Below are 19,458 nucleotides of genomic sequence, written 5' to 3' on the forward strand. Positions count from 1 at the left end.
TTAAGTCATGCCTAGTATTGAGGGCACGATGTGATACCCGGGATGCCTTTTGGCCAGCGCCGGCACTCGAAGATGGGAAGAAAATTAAGACAGTGGAGATGCAAGAGCATGGGCTCAGCAGAACTAGAAATGGAGCATTTTTCAACCCCCATACCCCAAGATGGTAAGTCTATTCAACACCCCCTTCAAATGGCATAGTCTATTCAGGCCCTTCCTTCCCACCCATGAGATACATTGCCATGCACCCAGCCAAATGGCAGTCAACTGCCCCCCCCTCCCGCAATGGCAGGTTCCATCCAGCTCACCCCCTTTAATATAATAGAAACTATGCACTCATCCCTTTCCCAGAGCTGGAATGCCAAGTCCAACCTCCCTCGCCCTGTGACCGTACAGTCTATTCTCCCCCCCCCCCCCAATTGCTAGAGTTGGAACAGTCAAGTTTAACTTCCCCAACCCAGCAATGCTAGTCTATACAATTCCCCCTGCTCCCAGAATGGAACAGTTCTAAATCCCTCCCCCATCTCCTGAGATAGCACAGCCTATTCAGCCCTTCCAAATGGTACAGACTATTCAACACCCTTCTCCCCCTTCCGTATGGCGGTACCTATGCAGACCCCTCCCTCTTTAGCCCCAAATATGCAACAATTAATTCCAGATGGTACAATTCACTCAAAGACCACATCAAATAGTAATCTTCAGCCTCGTCTCTTTATTTCCCCAGATGGTACAGTCTATTAAGGCTCCAAGCTGGAAAAGGGGTTGGTTCAACTTCATCATTCCCTAAGGGGAAGCAGCAGAATGGACCATACCCCCTCCCTGTTTAGATGGTATACGGACTCTACCATCTGGGGGAATGTTGCAGGATAGAGTGCACCATCTTGGGGGGGAGCGGGGGAAGAGAGAGACTGTTTTGAATAGACTGACCCACGTTTCCAACAGAAATTGAAAAGGGAGGAAGCAAACTTTTAAAGTGACAGTAGCAGCTGACAGCTGCTGGGGGGAGGGGTCATGGCAAGAAGGAATGTACCCCAAGAGCTGAACCAAGAGGATTGCGGGGAAGAGGCAGGGGAGATTGGTATTAACCTTGCAGGGCTATAAAGCTGCTCTCTTCCTTGCCTTTCTGCACCACCACCCATCTCCAGGGAGGGGGACTCCCCCCACACATACCCATGGACCCCAGGTCCAGTTCCCCAGCTGCTTCCCTCTCCGTCCCTTAGCAGTGTCCAAAAAAAATTAGATAGTGGCTGACAACAGGACCTCCACTCCTGCCTCCCCACTAACAATCCCTTCTGTTCTCTGAGCTGTCACATCCATGGCTGCTGGTCCTGTACCTGAGGGCACTACACAGCTCCCTCGAACATCTCTGCTATCGGGGCATTCATGTTAGGGGAGATACATTTGACTGTTGGAGCAGCAATGGAGGGTGGGGGGAGAAAACAGGATCCCACAGAAGCCTGGATTCCATTGGGAGGTGTGGGGGGGTACAACAGGGGAGTCTCCCCAAAGTATGTTTGTGCAGGGGAGTCAGGATTGTGCACAGATATATAGGAGAGGGGGGATCTCCCCCATGCTGTTTGTGCAGGAGACTGAGATGGGGGTGGAGATAGGGGAGGGATTGTGGGGTGCACGGATGTATGGGATCAGGATTGTGGGGTGCCCCAATGTATTGGGGGAGATCTCCCCCAAGCTGTTTCTGTAGGGGAGTGAAGTGGGGTGCACTGATGAATAGGGGAGCTCAGAGAGTGCCCCCCTAAGCTAATTGCCAAGTTTTGGGGAGCAGGCTCCAGGGCTGAGGGATGGATCTGCCCCAGGGGCTGCAGTAATGAGCCAAGGGGACAGATGGAGGAGGATCAATGCAAGGCTCAGCTGATCTCTTTTTCAGAGTCCTTCCCATCACAGCAGCTCAGTCTCACCACCTCCAGGCTCATCAGTAGACCCTGCCCATTCGTACTAGCATAACACCCATTCCACAGATGGGGAGGGGGACAGGAACTGAACTCCCGGCCTCTCATAAGGGGCTCTACTCCCTCCTCTTTTACATTAGGAGCCCTAGGTTGAAACAAGAGGGTCTATTGCTTTAAGAAACACAGGGGCCCCCCTATGCCGCCCCTACAGCAGAGCCAGCCACAACCCACTGCAGTGTGGCAGGGGGTTCAGTTTGCACTGGGGAGAGCTAAGCTGGGTCCCCCATCTAACCCCTTGTTATATCCCATATGCCAAATAGAGGTGGCTCCCTGGACCAGAACAGCTGAGACAGGCTGATTGCCAAGGCAGGAATCACCAGCAACTCACCCTGCCCCCAGCAGCCCTGGGGACCCCTTCACTAGAGGTCCTGCGCCCCTGCAGCCTATTGCATCCCTATCCTGCTCCTACCCCAAGATGTAGCCTGGCCCTGCCCCTTTGGCAAGGGGCTGAGGCTGGACCCTGCACCCCCAAGGAATGGGGGGCACTGGGGCTACCCCAAAAAACATGCCCCTGTGCCAGCTAGGACCCACAGAGGTCACGTGGGGTGATGTGTTAAGTGTACACCATGGAGATGTGATGGGGAGAAGTGCCAGCCCAAGTGGGGTGCAATTGCTGAGGCAGGGGTGCCCCCCTCCAGTCCTGTTTTGGATCTGTGTCCCTGGTGGGATGGGGATGGCGATGGCTGGAGGGCCGTGGGCTCCTGCAGCACGGAGGGGCCGGCTCTGGTTTGGCACAGGCTGGGCAGGGGAGGGGCTGGCGGCCGGCTGGGCACCTCTCTAACTCTTGTTGCCACTCTGCAAGCCCAGGCTGTGCTGGAGATTGAGCCGGTTCATTTGCGCCTCCTCCAGACCCTGCAGCTTCTTCAGCTGCAGCTCGTCCAGCTGCTTCCAGAGCTCCTGGCGCTCTTTTTCCTTCTTCAGCTCCCTGCAGAGACGGGGTAGCAGAGTGAGGGGGGAAGGCAGCACGCAACTTGGCCCCTCACCGATAACCCAAGGCAGCACCTGCAGTCAAACGCCCTCACAGGGGCTCTGGAGAAGCCATTGGGAAACCCAGGCCAAGATGACCTCAGAGCCGCCCCAGGGCATTGTGGGGGATGGGGCATGCCCCGAGGAAACCCAGGCCAAGATGGCATCAGAGCCACCCCAGGGCATTGTGGGGGATGGGGCATGCCTTGAGGAAACCCAGGCCAAGATGGCCTCAGCCGCCCCAGGGCATTGTGGGGGATGGGGCATGTCCCCAGGAAACCCAGGCCAAGATGAGGTGAGCACCACCCGAGGGCATTGTGCGGGGACAATAGCTCGGCAGCATCCTCTGGCCTCCCACTTCTGCACACTGCTGGGGTCGCTTACTCCAAACTAGCCAGGGGCTCCTCACTCCCCAGCTCCCAGCCCAACCCTGTGCAAGGGCTAAGAGACAGGTATGGCCTACAGAATGCCAGGCCGCAGGTCACATGACTGGGCAGCAGTGCCCACCTCTCCGAGAATCCTCCAGGGACTCCTGCATGGAAGGGGCTGGACCTAAGGACATGGGGGGGAGGAGATTGGCCCCCACTCCAACATCTGGATGCCCCACATTCCCTCCAACACCTGGCCCCCACTCACTGCTGCTTCTCCACCTTGTAGGAGGCTGTGAGTTCATCAAAGAGTTTCCCATTCATCTCCATGAAGGTCTTGAGCACGTTGTAGACCAGGGAGACTATTGTCCTGTAGGCACAGGGGAGGGAGGAGAGGTGAGACCCTGACTGGCTTCAGCTGCCAGACCTATGTTGGATTCCCTGCCCCAGGGAACCCACCCACCTCTGCCCATAACGCATCCTGGCGCTTGCCACAATGCTCACCCCCCACAGCCCTGCAAAGCATCATGGGGTTTGCCAAGATGCCCACCCCACAGCCCCCTGCCCAGGCTCCTCACCCCAGTTCCCCAATGCACTTGAGACACACCCACACACACCCACCCACCCACACCCCGTGCTCCTTACACAGCAGGGGAGGGGTTGTGGGGGATAGCAAGACCCTAGGGGAGGGATCCCCAGTGCCTGGAGCCCTGCAGGGGCTAAAGGAGGCAGGCAGCTGAGACACATCCCTCACACACACTCACTGGTTCCAGTGCTCCTTGGAGACCCGATAGAGGGTGCCGAAGATGGCAGGCAGCACCGTGTGGCAATTGTCCTCAATCAGACTCAGGATATATTCGTTGTTCCAGAAGTACAGAGCCCGCTCTGCCACCTGAGTACAAGGGAGACAGGGTGAGTGCTGGGGGCTGCCCAGCCCTGCACCCTCCCACCCCCACTCACCTCCCCTGCCACCTGAGGTCAATGCTGGGGGCTGCCCTTTGGGAGTCTGATTCCCATCAGCAGGGGTCTTGACTACACCCCAGGCCTGAGGAAAGGACCCCTCAGCACCAACAACCTGGAGGAGGGAGCCCTGACCCCCTCAGCCCCCAAACTGGAGTGGGGGACCCAGGATTCAGGACCAGTCCAGACTCAGGGAACCCCAGCTTGGCTGAGTCTGGACCCCCTTGAAGGGAGGGGGAATGGGACCCCCTCCCCAGCCTCTAATTGGGGGCAGTGACCCTTGGTGCCCTACAGCCCTGATGGGGGACGCCCCAGACTCATGAGGAGTCTAGGCCCCACCCCCCCAGCCTGCACACACCTGGAAGTGGGGGCTGGAGATGCAGCGTGCGATTTGTTTGAAGAGCGGCTCCTGCACCTTGACAAACTGTGAGGGCTCAATCACATCCAGGATCTCCTCAATCTCCCCCAGGAACATCACCTGCGGGGGTGCGGAGAAGCAGAGCTCCCCTTGTGAGCTACAGGGCTAGGAGAGACACCCTCGATTCCCCACCCAGGTCACACCCCAGCCTGTGTGCTCCCTGATCCCCACAGACCATGTCTCCCCACACCCAACAAGTGTCCCCTGAACAATACCCACCTCCTGTGCCTGCCCCCAAATCCCCCAATACCCAAAACCCATTTACCCCATCCAGTGCTATCAAGTCTTTCACCCCTCACATCCCTCTAGGCCCCTATGCAGTGCACAGATGCCCCCCACCAATGCCCCTCCCCACAACCCTAGCCTGCAGTTCCCCATGTCAGCCTGTTTCCCAGCTAGCAGGCCCCCCGTCCAGCCCCAGCCCCACCTCTTTCTGAGTGCAGGTCTTCGGCCAGTATTTCAGCAGTCCTCGGATCACCTGAGGGAAGAGGGACATGGAAGGGTTAGAGGGGAGAGCCATTGGGCCCTGGATCCCACCCCCCACCATGGGGCTGCACTTACATGCTCTGTCAGGGTGGCATCTTTCTCCAGGAATTGCACCACGCAGTACGCCAGCTGCAAGGGGAAGTGGGGCAGCATCAGAGACAGGGATCCCCTGCACTGGTCCCCACCCCCTAGATTCCTCCCTAGCCCATTGAGCTCAGATCCCATCAGCAGGCGGCAGAAGCATCTGAGACACCCCCACCACCTAGCATCCCCCACCACCTAGATACCTCCCCAGAAGCCAGGAGGTCTGCTCCCCATGCCCATCCCATGTGCAGCACCAGACGCAGAGATCCCTCCCAACCTGCAGATTTCCCCCACCCCCTCCCCCAAGAGGTCAGATTCGCATCAGCAGGGTCCATGACTAAGGCCCTTCCAAATTCACAGCCATGAAAAACACATCACGGACCATGAAATCTGATCTTTTGTGTGCTTTTACCCTGTACTATACAGATTTCATGGGGGGGACCAGGGTTTCTCAAATTGGGGGTCCTGACCCCAAAGGGGGTTGGGGGGGGGGGGGCGGCGGAGTTGCAAGATTATTTAAAGGGGGGGTCATGGTATTGCCACCCTTACTTCTCCGCTGCCTTCAGAGCTGGGTGGCCAGAGAGCAGTGGCTGTTGGCCAGGCACCCAGCTCTGAAGGCAGCGCCCCGCCAGCAGCAGTGCAGAAGTAAGGGTGGCAATACCATACCATGACACCCTTATTTCTGTGCTGTTGCCTTCAGAGTTGGGTGGCCAGAGAGTGGCGGCTGCTGACAGAGGGCCCAGCTCTGCAGGCAGCAGCGCAGAGGTAAGGGTGGCAATACCATACCTGCCATCCTTACTTCTGTACTGCTGATCAGAGCTGGGATCTCAGCCAGCAGCCACCATTCTCCAGCTGCCCACTCTGAAGGCAGCACCACCGCCAGCAGCAGCACAGAAGTAAGGGTAGCAGTACCACAACCTTCCCCCGCCCCGTCCCCAATAACCTTGCGACCCCCCCCCCCAACTCCTTTTTGTGTCAGGACCCCTACAATTACAACACTGAAATTTCAGATTTAAATCGCTGAAATCAGGAAATTTATGATTTTTTAAATCCTAGGAGTGTGAAATTGACCATGATTTTGGTAGGGCCCTATCCATAACTGACAATGTCCCAGCTTTGGCCCACAGTGCTGCTATGACATAAGGCAGCCACAAGGGGGAAGTAGTGAGGCAACTTCCAATGCCTGGAACTGCAGGGGGTGTAGAGTGGGCAGGGGAAATCAAATCTCAGAGGGGCTAAAAGCAGCGCTGACCCGGGCAGAACAGCACAGGGGTCCCCCACATTGCTGCTGCGCTAGGGCACGGCCACTGAGGCCACTCTTCAATCTCCCAGATGAGAGCCAGACCCTCTTACAGGGGAAAGGCCCTGTATCCCATTCCCAGTCCCCTTGAACCAGCCCCTTCCCTGGGGATCACTTATTCCTTGCACAATTTCAGGAGCAGGCTCCTGCAGCTCACACCCCTGGAGGTGACCCCTTATCTGCCCTGGAGGTGAAAGGTCAGAGTTCAGGGCCACTCCCAGAAGGGGGGTGGCACTTACCTGGGCATGGAAGATGGAGAGGGATTTGACCGAGTGCAGCGGGATCAGCACCCGCACCAGGAAGTGCTTGTGCTCCGTCTTCAGGGGCAGGGCGAAGCCATTGATGATGCTGCACGGTAAAGGGAGGAGGGACAGGTAGTGACACAAACACATACACAACTGGGAGGACGGAGATCAGGATCCAGCAGCTGACCGGGGGCTGGAGCTGTGCTGGCTCCATCTGGGAGTGGGATGTGATAAGCTGTGGGGTGTGGTAGGATGGGGGCCAGGGAGCCCTAGATCTCAGCAGCCCCCAGGGGGCAGGGTACAAGGTGCTCTGGTGGCTACTCTATGGTTACTAGTGGGGGATGCCCCCTGGGGAGGGCTGAATCCTTATGGGGCACCCTCTACTGACTCCCAGAAAACAGATCATGGGCCTGTAAGGCTGAGTGTCGTTCTACCCCCCGCGCATACCTGTCCCCATGTGCAACCATTACCTGCCCAGGATTTCCAGTAGCTCGGCCACACCATTGAAATGCTCCGTCTCGTAGATAAACCTGGGAGGGAGGGGAGGGGAGAGAGGTAAGAGATGAAAATGCCTCCAATGCCTCTTTACTAACCCCAAACTCCCCACTGGAGCGTGCTCCCCTTGGGTCCCCATATGTGGGGAGGAGGGAGCCAGCCCTGTCCAGCAGCGTGGTGGGGAGGAAACAGGTGCTGTGAATTCTGGAGGGAATGGGGGGGTCTAGGGGAGGCTGCTGTGGGTAGGCTAATGCTTCCCCACCAGCTTCAGCCCAGAGCAACTGGAGAACACTCCCAGGAAGCCTGGGCAGTACACTGCTCCCTGATGGGCATTCCAAGTCACAGTAACCCTCTACTGGTCACCCCAACCCCATGGTCAAATTTAGGGGGGGAATTTCCCCAGCCTCACCCCACATACTGGGCATATGGGGCACAGCCCCTTCAGGGCACATCATCCCCCATAGGGCAGGGGGAGACCTGGGTAACTGGTGGAATTCAGGGCCCTGCCCCATCTCTGAGACCAGGGGACACAACTTAAGCACCTGCCAACCAGAAGGGGATTGGGGGGGCTTTCTGCTTTGCGGACATACTTCCAGGAAGTCCCACCCTCCTGACCCCCAAGGAGGCATGATGCCCAGGGAATCCCAACCCTGCCCACAAATCATCCCCAGGAAGTCCCACCCCCTCCAGGAGGGACTTCCTGGAGAGCCATGGCAGCCCATGCTCCTTGGTTAGGTCAGGGCGTCTGGCTTGAAACTGGCTGGAAGGGGACCTCTGCCCCATAGCAGGCTCCACGCTGCCTGGGGGGCTCACCGGAGGAAGATGTTGTTGCACTGCTTGCGGATGTAGGCACGCAGCCCCAAGAACTTGCCATAGACCCGGTGCAGGATGGTCTTGAGGTACTCCCGCTCCCGCGGGTCCTCACTGTCAAACAGCTCCAGCAGCTGGGGGGCAGCAGAGAGGGGCACACAGATGATCTTGAAACCCCCCCCCCCCCCCCCCGGCAACCTTCATCCCGACACCCAGCCTGAATATCCCTTGGGGGAGATAGCTCTCTTCCCCCCCCCACCCCCAACCCTGCTATCCCACAAATGACCCATCCTCCCCCACCCCAGACACTAGGTGCAATGACTAGTTTGTCCCCAGCAGGTGTAGGACCGACCCAGATCCCAGAACTGCTCTAGGCATGTCCACCCACCCGTGCTCTGGGACTCCTGCCTGCTTCCCCAGCCCAGGATTGGCTGCAATGGGTGAAGCCCCCGTCACCATAGGCACCCACCTCACGGAGTACTGCTCCCAATGGGCCTGTCCAGTCCTGGAGGGTTTCTCTGCTGCCAGCCAACGCACCCCATCATGATGGAGGTTTGGAGCCCAGTCAGGCCAAGAGCCAGCAAACTTGCTGCACCCCAGCTAGGAACCAGGCTCCCACCACCCAGACCAAGAGCCCCATTGAATGTAGATCAAGGGAGGGGAATCAAAGCAGCCATTACCCCAACTCCACTGACTCCTCATGCTGCAACAGACCCTAACAGCAGCAGCCCCTCATCCACTCCCCCAATATTCCTCAGCCCCCCCCAATCCAGCTACTTTCCCAGGCACCACTCACCAGCAGCACGAATTTCTGGTCGACGTAGCGCTTGGCCACAGAGGGCTGGAAGTCAGGGCTTTCCAGGAAGCGGAGGAAGAACTCGTAGACCAGCTGAGTGAGAGAATTGAGACCACTGCTGGATGCATGGTGACTCCCCACCAGATAGTATTTTCATCCGAGCACTTTGCCACCCAACTCTGTGGCATAGCCCTGCTCCATTGCCCAGAAATACACATCCTCCTTAAGAATGGCAGGGAGTCCCGCCCAGGAGCAGAACTAGAAATCATGCCCCTCCCCCAACCCTTGCCCTGCAGCCAACTGGATGGGAGTGCTGCCAACTCTGGGCGGGGGCCCCAACTGTGACTATATTCTGCTGCCTCTCTGGGCAGCGGGATCGAATCCCACAGCCCCCAGTGGCACTGGACCCCTGTCCTCCCACTACACGCTCCCTGAGGGGTGTCTCACCTGGAGATGGGGCCAGGAGGGCTCCAGGTTGGGCTCGTCCTCTTCAGGGTCAAACTCCGGGTTCTCAGTGGGTGGGAGAGTCCGGAAGATGTTGACTGAGATCTGGCACGATTAGAAGGGGGGTGGTGTCAGTTGGGCCTGGGGAACCCCCCATACCACTATCCCCAGCCCTCACACCCCAATCCGGCCCCCATTCTCCACTGGAGTCAGAATCCACCCAGAATACTCAGGCAATGGAAAAAGGCACAGAACCCAGGAATCCTGGCTCCCAGTCCTGCCCCTGCTCTAACCCACTAGACCCGTATACCCTCCCAAAGCTGGGAACAGAACCCAGGAATCCTGGCTCCCAACCCCATCCCTGCTCTAACCCACTAGACCCCGACCCCTAGAGCTGGGTTCTGTTCCCAGGAGTCCTGGCTCCCAGGCCCCACTCTAGCCCATCAGACCCCATTTCCCTCCTGGCACCCTGCCCTGCTCCCTCACCATCTTGATGATCTCGGGGTAGACAGGCTCGATGAGGACGCCGCGGTTGGTGGCCACGCACTCCACCAGCTCGTTGAGCGCCGCCCGCTTGATCTCCTTGCCCTTGAGGTCGGCCACGCAGTCCAGAAAGTCGAAGAGCACACAGCACTGCTGGAGCTTCTTGCACAGCAGCTCATGCAGCTCCGCCACCGCCACATCTGGGGAAAGGGGGCATCAGCACCAAGGACACCCCCCACCGCAAAGTGGTACAAACCCACACATGGATTGGAGGTTTAGCCCTGACGACGAACCCCCCCATGGGAAAATGGTACAATCCCACATGGACTCCCACTCAGCCTGACACTGACCCCCCCCCACCCCACACACAAAGTGGTACAATCCCATGTGGGTCTGGTGGCTTGGCCCCAACACCACACCTCCTCACCAGACAGTGGTACAATCCACTGTGGGCTGGGGGTTCAGAACCAAGCATGCACCCCTAGTGTAAAGGGGTACAATCCCACATGGACTGCATCCTCCCCAGCATAAAATGGTACATTCCCACATGGCTGGGGTGCAACACTGAGCATGCCACCAGCATGAAGTGGTACGATTCCCACAGGGGAGGGGGGTTCAGCACTGCCACATCTAGGGAAAGGGGAGTCAGCACTGAGCAAACATCAGCCCCCAGCATGAAGTGGTTCAATCCTAGGTGGATGGGTGAGGGGGCTTAGCCCCAAGCCCTAATCCTGGGAGAACAGCCAAAGAGACGGTAAACCCCAAGCCAATTCACTGTGCTGGGGGATGCAGAGAATCACCACAGTCCCTGCTCTAGGGAGCTCTCCCCAGGGGTGTCTCCCTGTCAGCAAATCCCTTTAGCATGAAAGGTCCATTCACATCAAGCTGATCCCTTCCGATGTTACGTTACACCAGGGACAGTCTTTGCTCTGTGTCTGTACAGCACTCAACGCAATGGGGCCATGGTCCATGACTAGGGTTCCTAGGTGCTACTACGATGCAAATAATTAACAATCCAAGCCCTGTTTAATGCCAGTGAAGAAGTTCCACACTGGGTTTTGTGGTGATTCAGGGTCACAGATTCTAAGGCCAGAAGGGATGAACTTGAGTGTCTTGTATTGAATGAAGATATTGATACAATAGGCATCACAGAAACTTGGTGAACTGGTGATAATCAATGGGACACGGTAGTAACCGGGAAATATACAGGAATGACAGTAGGTTGTGCTGGTGGAGGAGTGGCACTATATGTGATAGACATATAGTACAAAACTTAAATTAATCAAACTGTCCCACAGAATCTCTAGGGATAAAAATTCCACGCTGAATAATAAGAGTATAGCAGTAGGAATATACTACCGACCCCACTGACCAGAATGGTGACCGTGATGGTGAAATTCTCAGGCAGATTAGAGAGGCAACAAAAATAGAAAACCCAATAATAATGGGGGTAGGGAGGGGTTTCAACTATCCCCATACTGACTGGGAACACGTCACCTCAGGATGGGATGCAGACTCCATTTCTAGACATCATTAGTGACTTTCTTGGAGGAGCTGTGACACAGGGCACATCTATGCAGCAGCTCCCCAGCTCAGGTAGACAGAGCTTGAGCTAGCAAGATATCAGTGCGACCGCGGTGGCAGCCTGGACTAGCCAAGCGAGTACAATGCTGCCCGACTCCCTGACATGGTACAATACTGCCCTCCATGTACTAGGGCAGCAAGCCCAAGCCACTGCAGCCAGGCTGATATTTTTAGGCTCTTGCTCAAGCAGAACTAGCCCACGTATGTCTACTTGAGCTGGGATTTATACCTGTGTGAACCCACAGATTAAACCAGGGACTCCTTCTTGGATGCTCAAAGTGCCTTGAAAAGCAAACCAGTTCAGACTCCTGCTGAGGGAGACAGGGTAATAATCCCCAGCTCTTATCTAGCACTTTTCACCCATAGATCTCAAAGCACTTTACAAAGGAGGTCAGCATCATTATCTCCATTTTACAGATGGGGAGACTGAGGCACACAGCAGGGAAGGGACTCGTCCAAAGTCACCCAGGAGGCCAGTGGTAAAGCCAGGAATAGAACCCAAGTGTCCTGAGTGCCAGTCCAGTATTCTGTGTGGCATCCTCATTAGGGAATCAGATAATCCAACGGACCAAGAACCAGAATAATTATGGGTATGACGATAGCATTGCAGAGAGCCCCAACCCCTCCAAGATCAGGGGCCTGTCGTGCTGGGCACTGAACAGACACTTTCAAAAGACAGTCCCTGCCCTGAAGACCTCACTCAAAAAGTACAGGATGGGAGGGAGAAACTGAGGCACAGAGAGGGGAAGAGACTTGCTTATGGTCAGTGGCACAGCCAGAAATAGAACCCTGGAGTCCTAGCGCTCTAACCATTAGACCCCACTCAACCTGCCCCGACAGCCACCCAGACCTGGTGTGCAGCAGGGAGCATCAAGACAGCCAGGGACCCTGCAATAAAACTGCCAGGGCTGTCTCTGGTTTTCTTAATCCACCCCCATTGATCGTCATTTGGGGCCAGCAGGGAAAGTCACCCCAGTGCACCTCCCTCAATGCTCAGATTACAGCCCTCCCAGCCACTGGCTCAGCATAGAGTCTCCCTTAAAATAGTGGGGCAGACATGGGGTGGGGAATCTAGCAGAGCCCCAGTAAATTCTGAACAGATGATCTCGGATTCCACACCCCTTGTTCTCCATACGTCAGAGCCCCTCCCCAGCCCCATATCTAGGTTCCACTCTGAACTCAAGTGAACTCTGAACTACTCAGCCCCGACAGCTCTCTGGGGAGATGGCACTGGCGCCAGCTTTGATCAGCAAGAACAGGCAGCCCCCACCCCCACCCCAGCGAGTGGCCACCAAGCTGGGACTGGCACAGCCCCTGCCTGTGACGCCCTCAGTATTCCAGCAACACGTGGAAGCACAGCTAGGGCACATGAGGCTGGGATAAGAGTGGGGAGACCGGGGGGGGGGTCCTGGTTAGGTAGGTGGGGTACTGGGAGGCACTGCTGCAAGACTGGCCTTTTGCCTCCATGGACCTGGGTGTGAATATAGGCACTGGCCACTCATGACAAGCACTGGGCCAGGGGAGGTGCATCTGAGGCAGGAAAGACGAACACGGAGTTTGACACAGTAGAGGGTGCTGCAAGTTGAGACTGAGACGCATCAGCAGCAGAGCCAGGGGTGCCCGTGGGTCAGGACTGAGGCGCAGCAGTGAGTTGGCTCAGCAAGCCCACTCCTGGTGCTCTCGTCAGGGAGGCCAGCGGGTAGCAAGCCCCACAGGACCGTCTCCACAGCAGCAGAGATCTGAGAAGAAGCAACAGCATCCAGAGCTCTGGGAAGTGGGGCGGGGGAGGAGCAGAAGGCCAGATGTGGGGGAGGAGGAGAGAGGATGCCCATATTCCTCCCAGGGCTGTCTCCCAAGGCAGGCAATTTCTTGCCTCTAGGTGGAGACAGCAGCACAGGAGGCAGCCCCAGCCAGAGATGCAGCTGGGACAAGGTCCCCTGAAGCCAAGAGAGAGAACCTGGCTCCCCAGGACCCATGATCTAGCCCCAGCAGAAGCCCCTGCTCCCCCAGACACAAGCAAGGCAGCGTCCTGTCCCTCTCCAGTGTTCACCTCTCTCCCTGCCAGGCAGCTCTGGTGCCTCATGTTCCATTCTGGGCAGGGAGAGAAACAGGAGACCCAATAAAACAGGCCTACAGAAATTCGCCTGCACCTCCAGGCTGGACACAGATGGAGCACATCTCCCCTACCTCCAAATTCTGCCACCAGTACCTCCTTGCCATCGAGCTCTGTCCCCACCCCGGAAGATACCAGGGGCACAGCTGGTATGGGGGGGTAGGGATTGACAGGCAAGATCTTTAAGTCAGACACTGGGGGATGCTGAACACTGGAGCTGGGGGGTTTCTAAGGGAAGACAGACTGAATTCACCACCAAGGCCTCAGCCACTGAAGGTGCAGACGGATGGGTGCCTCCCCTCCCAGCTTGGAACCAGACTGAGACTTGACAAATTCACTCCAGACAGAGGCCACCAAGCAGTCTGCAGCAGAGCAGGTGGCCCCTGGAGGGGAAAGGCCTCATGTTCCATTCCCCACCCCTGAGCCAGCCAGTTCGCCTACCCTGGGGCCAGACCTGAGCCAGGGCCCCCTAGAGGGGAAGGCCATTCAGTCCCACTCCCTTCCGGGTCTCACCTAAGTAAGCCCCCAGTGACAGCCCTATGCAGTTAGCAGCACCAGCCTCCAGGCAACTCTGAACAGAGAGAAGCTTACAGGGCAGGGACCGCAGTGTGGGGGTGAGGACACGATCTGTGGAAGACCCAAGGGATCCCCCAACTCGGGCGGCAGACATGTGGGAAGCCAAATCCCACACTGCATTTTTAAATCTCTGGAGCTTGAAGAGCTTCTTGCTATTGCAGAGCTGAGCTCGCACATGCATGGAGCTCTGCTGGGGTCCCTCTATCCCGACCCACAGCCCACCTGCTACCCTAGCCCAGTGCTTCCTAGCAGATGTGGAGCTTGCCAAGCCAATCTGTGGCAAAGCCCTCAGCCCACCATCCAATCTGGTCAGAGGGCTATCGCCAGCGAGTTGTGACACTGTCTTTGGCCACAGCGTGGGGGATCCTCTCGCTGGCCCCAGGTGTGAAGGCCGGCTGCACACTGACCCCGGCCTGCTTGAAGTTGGCTCAGAAGGGCCCATGAGTGTCATGGCAAATCAAACCCAGGTACACGCATGGCCAGGTCAGTTATACCAGACTGGTGTCTGACGTCAGCTGCAAATCGTTCTTCACGCTGACTTGCAACCCCCCTTCTATTACAGCCCTGAGCTCCCACATACATAACCCCACCCCCCAGCCACTGAGAGAGCCAGTGGGTATCTGGGAAGGTTCCCAGGGAGACACTCAGCATCAATTTGGCTGCTGGCTCCAAAAGGCACTTAGAGAAACCAAGCAAACACCCAGCATTGTACTGAGGGGGGGAGGGGATCTAGCGGGGTGGGGGTTGGGAGCTGAGAGTCAGGCTTCTATTCCCAGCTCTGAGAGGGGAGTGGGGTCCAGTGGTTAGAGTGTGTGTGTGGCGGGGGGGGGGAAAGAGACAGGGGGGTTGGAAGTTAGGACTCTAGAGTTCTATCCCCAGCTCAGGAAGTGAAGTCTAGATACTAGGCCAGACTAGATGGGCCCATGGGTCTGATGCAGCATGATAGCTTGTACACACAACAAGCACAAGACAACCAGGGAACAGTTGCCCCTACAGGACACCTCCCTGCCCAAGGTGGGCCTGCCACCCACTAAGGGCTTGAACGATGCTGCAAGACCCCAAAAGATCCTCCCTCCATCCCTAGCTTCCATACCAGGGCTCCTCCCAAGTCTGAATCCCCTATGGGACGAGAAGGCGATTGGGACTGTCTAGCAGGCCAGGGCCTGGAGACTCCCAAAGAAGTAAGGAACGGGAAGGTTTGAACTAAGGGCATGGAGGGCACAAGGAGCTGCCAGTGCTGTTAGGGGAGGCATTAGCAGGGCATCAGCATCACACCCCTGCCATTGCAGACTGGAAACTAACAGGATAGGGCCAGCCCAGCTCAGCCCTACTCTGTGTTCCAACGGCACTGGCTGTGCAGTGCAGCCACATGTCCTGCTTGGAGCCCGGCTGAGACCTGGTAAAATTCATCTCATGCTGTGGGCAACCAAATGGGCATCAGAGGTCAGTGATGTCCCAGTAACTCAGCCTGGATGGGAACTGGTGCCAACATCCCATTCCCCGCCCCCTGAGCAGCCAGTCCCCCGCCCTGTGGTTGGTTCTAAGCCAGTCCTCATGGGGCTGCCTCATTTCCCAGGGGCCTGTTGGGCCATGCAGGGTGGCTGAGTCACTGGGCCAAGGAGGGCTAAGGCAAGAGGGAGGGGTGTGGTGACTAAGGGGTTCCAGCCACTTCCCTCTTTGCAGGAGCGGGCAGGGAACACATCACAGCAGAGCCAAGCTCAGACCAGCCTGGGAGGGGAGAATTGCAACCAGCGTTGACAAGTAACGCCACCACCACAAGCCCAGAACTACCACACAGCCCTACAACAAACCAGGCCCAGAGCTCCCATGTGACCCTCCAACAAACCTGGCCTAGCTCCACTAAAGGACCTACAGCACAATTAGCAGCAGCCCCCAGAATTCCCAGGAGACCCTACAATTACAAAGCCCAGCACTCACAGGCAACCCTACAAAAACAAAGCCAGGCTTGATGCTCCCAAGAAGACTGTACCATAACAAACCCAGTACAGACAGCACTAGGACTCCTAGAAAACCCTACATTAACAACGCCCAAGATCAGTTAGCCCCAGAGCACCCAGGTGACCCCTGTACAGGGTGACACTGGGGATGGGGTGCTGTTTGGAATCACCAAGGGCAGGATAACACTAAGGCACTCAAAGCCCAGGTCTGGCTGTGGATGACAGGGTGGGGGTGACAAGGGAACACAGGGCTAAGCAGGGCTGACAGGAAAGGACAGTCTCAGCTCACACTGAACATTCCCTGACCTGCTGAATGGGACAAACCCTGTGCAAATATCAGTGTCGTCCCTCAAGCAGATAGGGCAGAAATCCCCACCTCTCAGAGATGGGGAAACTGAGGCATGGGAGGCACTTGTCCAGAGCTAAGAGAATCCAGGACTCCTGACTCCCAACCCCCGCTCCAACAACTAGACCCCACTCCCCTCCCAGAGCTGGGACAGAACCCAGGAGTCCCACTCCCAGCCCCACCAGTTGTGCGACACTCACCTTTCAGCAAGGGCAGGGGTGTCAGCTCCTGTTGGTTGCTCTGGTACCGGAATTGGGACGAGCTGTGAGAGCGGCGCTGACGGGAGCGGCGCAGGGAGCGCCGGGAGAAACCGTCCACTTTATCAGGCGGGGGGACGGGCGACATCCCTGGGGATGAGGGGCTGGTGGGGGTGCCAGCGGGGGGCAGCTTGGTCTCCATGTTCGCAGGTGGGGGCAGCTATCAGAGCTACTTGGCTCCTCTCCTCCAATAGACAGGGCCACTCTGGCTAAGCCAAGAGGATGCTGGGTAAAGCAGTGCCCGTTAGCACTCTGGAGAGGTGTCCAACATGACAGGAATATAAGCTACTCGCATCCTCAGCACACGCCCCATGGCAAGAGGGCAGCACGTATCCAACACAGCTCCCCTTCGCACCCCGGGGCGGGGTGTGGGTGATCGTCCAGTATCCAATTTCCAAGAGGATTCCAGGCCTGGAGCCTTACTTTAGGTCCACAGGTACATTCAAAGTTTCAGACCCGACGAGACACCTGCTTTGGCATGAATCATTGCAGGAGGTATTCTCCCACACACACACACAAACACCTGTCCCCCACTTGGCTACAATGGTAGGGGTGGGGGATCGCCTATTTATTCCAGGGGCAGCCCGATGCAGAGGACGAGTTCGGCTGAAATCCAGGCAGTTCCTCAAGCGTGGGTTAAGGTAAGTTCCTGGTGCATTTGGAAAGCAAAGAGTTTTTACTCTGAATCCCAAGTTTCTCTTCCCCACGTGTCTCCAAGGGGGAATGAATCAGGCAGCCCAGTTCAGACACCTCTCCCCCCAGTAGTGACCCTGACGAATCAGAAGCCAACAAGGATTTGAAACCAGCTCTCTTCAAACTTTGGTGACTGTAGGATAAATTTTAGGGGGCAATTCTAGCAGCAAAACCCCTATCCCTTTTTGCAAACCCCTAAGTATTAGTGCATTCAATGCCAACCAGACTGTGCTCTCTCTGATTTAAGACTGGATTTTAAAAGACACATTTGTAAACCATCTCTTCCAAAACTAGACACTTCCCTAAGTTCATTTGCTTTCAGCTTCCTCCACTCTCAAGCCAAAGCAATGATGCAACACCAACCCCTGAATTTAGCAGCAACGTAGTAAATTGCACACACCAATCTGACCTGCTACCCCCATTCAAGCAGCAAAAACTTTACAAAGGGGGAAGTTGCTAAAATGACACAGACTGCAGTTCCCCACCCTGCTGTCACTATGGGGAAGAGAAATTTAAATGCTTTTTACAGCACTGTGCCCACAGCTACCCAGCTTGTTTTGGGAACTAAATGGAAGACTTTATCCTTTAAAAAAAAAAATCAAACCCATGCACCAAATAAATAATACACACACACACTATCTTCCATTCACTGGCAAAGCTTATGGCTTAAGGATGCTGTAAGTAGCTCAATCCCCTCTGCCCTTTACCTAGGCAGCTTCTGTCCCTTTGGAGAGAGAGGCAAGCCACAATATTTAAGCCAAAATGTAACAGATCTAGGATTTCACACACACCCGAAAATGTAACCCTACTATAAAAAACTGGAAGGAGATTCCGGTCTCTCTCTGATGTGGCCAGGATCCGAGGGTCGGAAAGGAAGGAGGAAATTTGTGTCCTGGGAGGGGAAAAAGGAGGGTTGCCAGTCATATAATCATCGCCAACAGGGTCACCTGCGATAGGTTTGGGGAGCACAGGGGGGAGATAGCCACCGATGCAGCGGATGGGTCATTCTGCACCAAGTTGCATCCCCCAACCTACAGTCAGTTGCACTGAAAGCAAGAGATCTCTGTGTAGGGGGGAAAGACTGGGGGTCACTCCCACACCTGCTCCCCTCCTCAGGTGGCAGGGTCAGGGCTCTGGAGAGACGCTGGACTCATCTTACCATGACTCCCTCAACACTCTGCCCTGCTGGGAAGCTCGTAAACAGTCAAGCAAATTAAATAAATAACAGCCCCCGTTGCGAAGCCTGCCCTTGTTGCAATGCAGAGACCGAGGCCTCCTCCCTTCTTGTCCCCCTCCCACCCTGCCCAGAGCCAAGTTCAACCGGGGCTTGCAAAAACAACCCGAGGCCCCCGCCCCGCAACGCAGTGGGGAAGCTAAGGTGAGGCGCGCGGCTCGTCTCCTCTTCCTGGGGGCTGCCCCACCGGGGATGCCTGCAGCCTCATGGACCAGCTCCCCCGCCTCTCTGCAGCTCGGCCTGTGCGGATCCAGGGAGCAGCCGATGGCTTGGGGCCGAGGTCAGGGGCTTGGATGCAGCAGCTGCCCAGCTCGGTGCATGGGATCCCGGCCCAGGCAGCGCCAACCCCCTGGTCCCGCAAGGCCCCCCCCTCCCCAGCCAGCAGCCTCCCCTGCCTCTCTTTGATGCTGCACCGTTCATTAGGTTGACATTAAGTAACCTCTCAGGGCCACGTGACGCCCTTCCGACCAACCCATTGGTCCCTTAAAAATAGAACCTGCGTCATTGCTGTAGGATGATGTCACCCCCAGCGGCCATTGGCTGGGCTGAGAGCAGGACTCGGCCCAGTTTTAAAGGCACAGGGCGCTCCCGGATGGACTGGGAGGAGCTCAGCAGGTAGTGCTCAGTTGCACTAGGGGTTGCTCCTACGGCTCACAGCTTTTGCACCTCCACGAGGAATTGCCCACATTGGTGCACCAGGGTGTTGCTCAAGTGACATGACTGCAGCTGCCACCGGGGCCCATTTGCACAGGAGGCACCAGGCGCTGTGCAGCTGCACTGGGATCTGCTCACACGTTTGCACTAGGGGTCGCTCAGTTATTCCAGGAATTGCTTGCCCTGTTGCAGGAGGAATTGTGCACACGTGCCGGCAGAGCTCC

General features: G+C 56.7%; 1 protein-coding gene across 1 annotated transcript; it reads right to left on the minus strand.

Annotated features, from left to right (window-relative positions):
- Nucleotides 1-886: 886 nt before the first annotated feature.
- Nucleotides 887-18,926, minus strand: PPP2R5B (protein phosphatase 2 regulatory subunit B'beta). The gene is made up of 13 exons (XM_024193586.3): nucleotides 16,597-18,926; nucleotides 9,823-10,019; nucleotides 9,340-9,441; nucleotides 8,893-8,985; nucleotides 8,100-8,230; nucleotides 7,262-7,321; nucleotides 6,786-6,894; nucleotides 5,238-5,291; nucleotides 5,104-5,154; nucleotides 4,617-4,736; nucleotides 4,063-4,190; nucleotides 3,567-3,668; nucleotides 887-2,889 (listed from the first exon to the last, which is right to left on the minus strand). The coding sequence occupies exons 1-13, from the start codon at nucleotides 16,793-16,795 to the stop codon at nucleotides 2,742-2,744; spliced, it is 1,494 nt and encodes a 497-aa protein (XP_024049354.1). The 5' UTR covers nucleotides 16,796-18,926; the 3' UTR covers nucleotides 887-2,741.
- Between the last annotated feature and the right edge of the window lie 532 nt (nucleotides 18,927-19,458).

Source organism: Terrapene carolina, unplaced genomic scaffold (assembly GCF_002925995.2).
Source record: "Terrapene carolina triunguis isolate 2854851 unplaced genomic scaffold, T_m_triunguis-2.0 Scaffold89, whole genome shotgun sequence".
Taxonomy (NCBI): domain Eukaryota; kingdom Metazoa; phylum Chordata; order Testudines; family Emydidae; genus Terrapene; species Terrapene triunguis.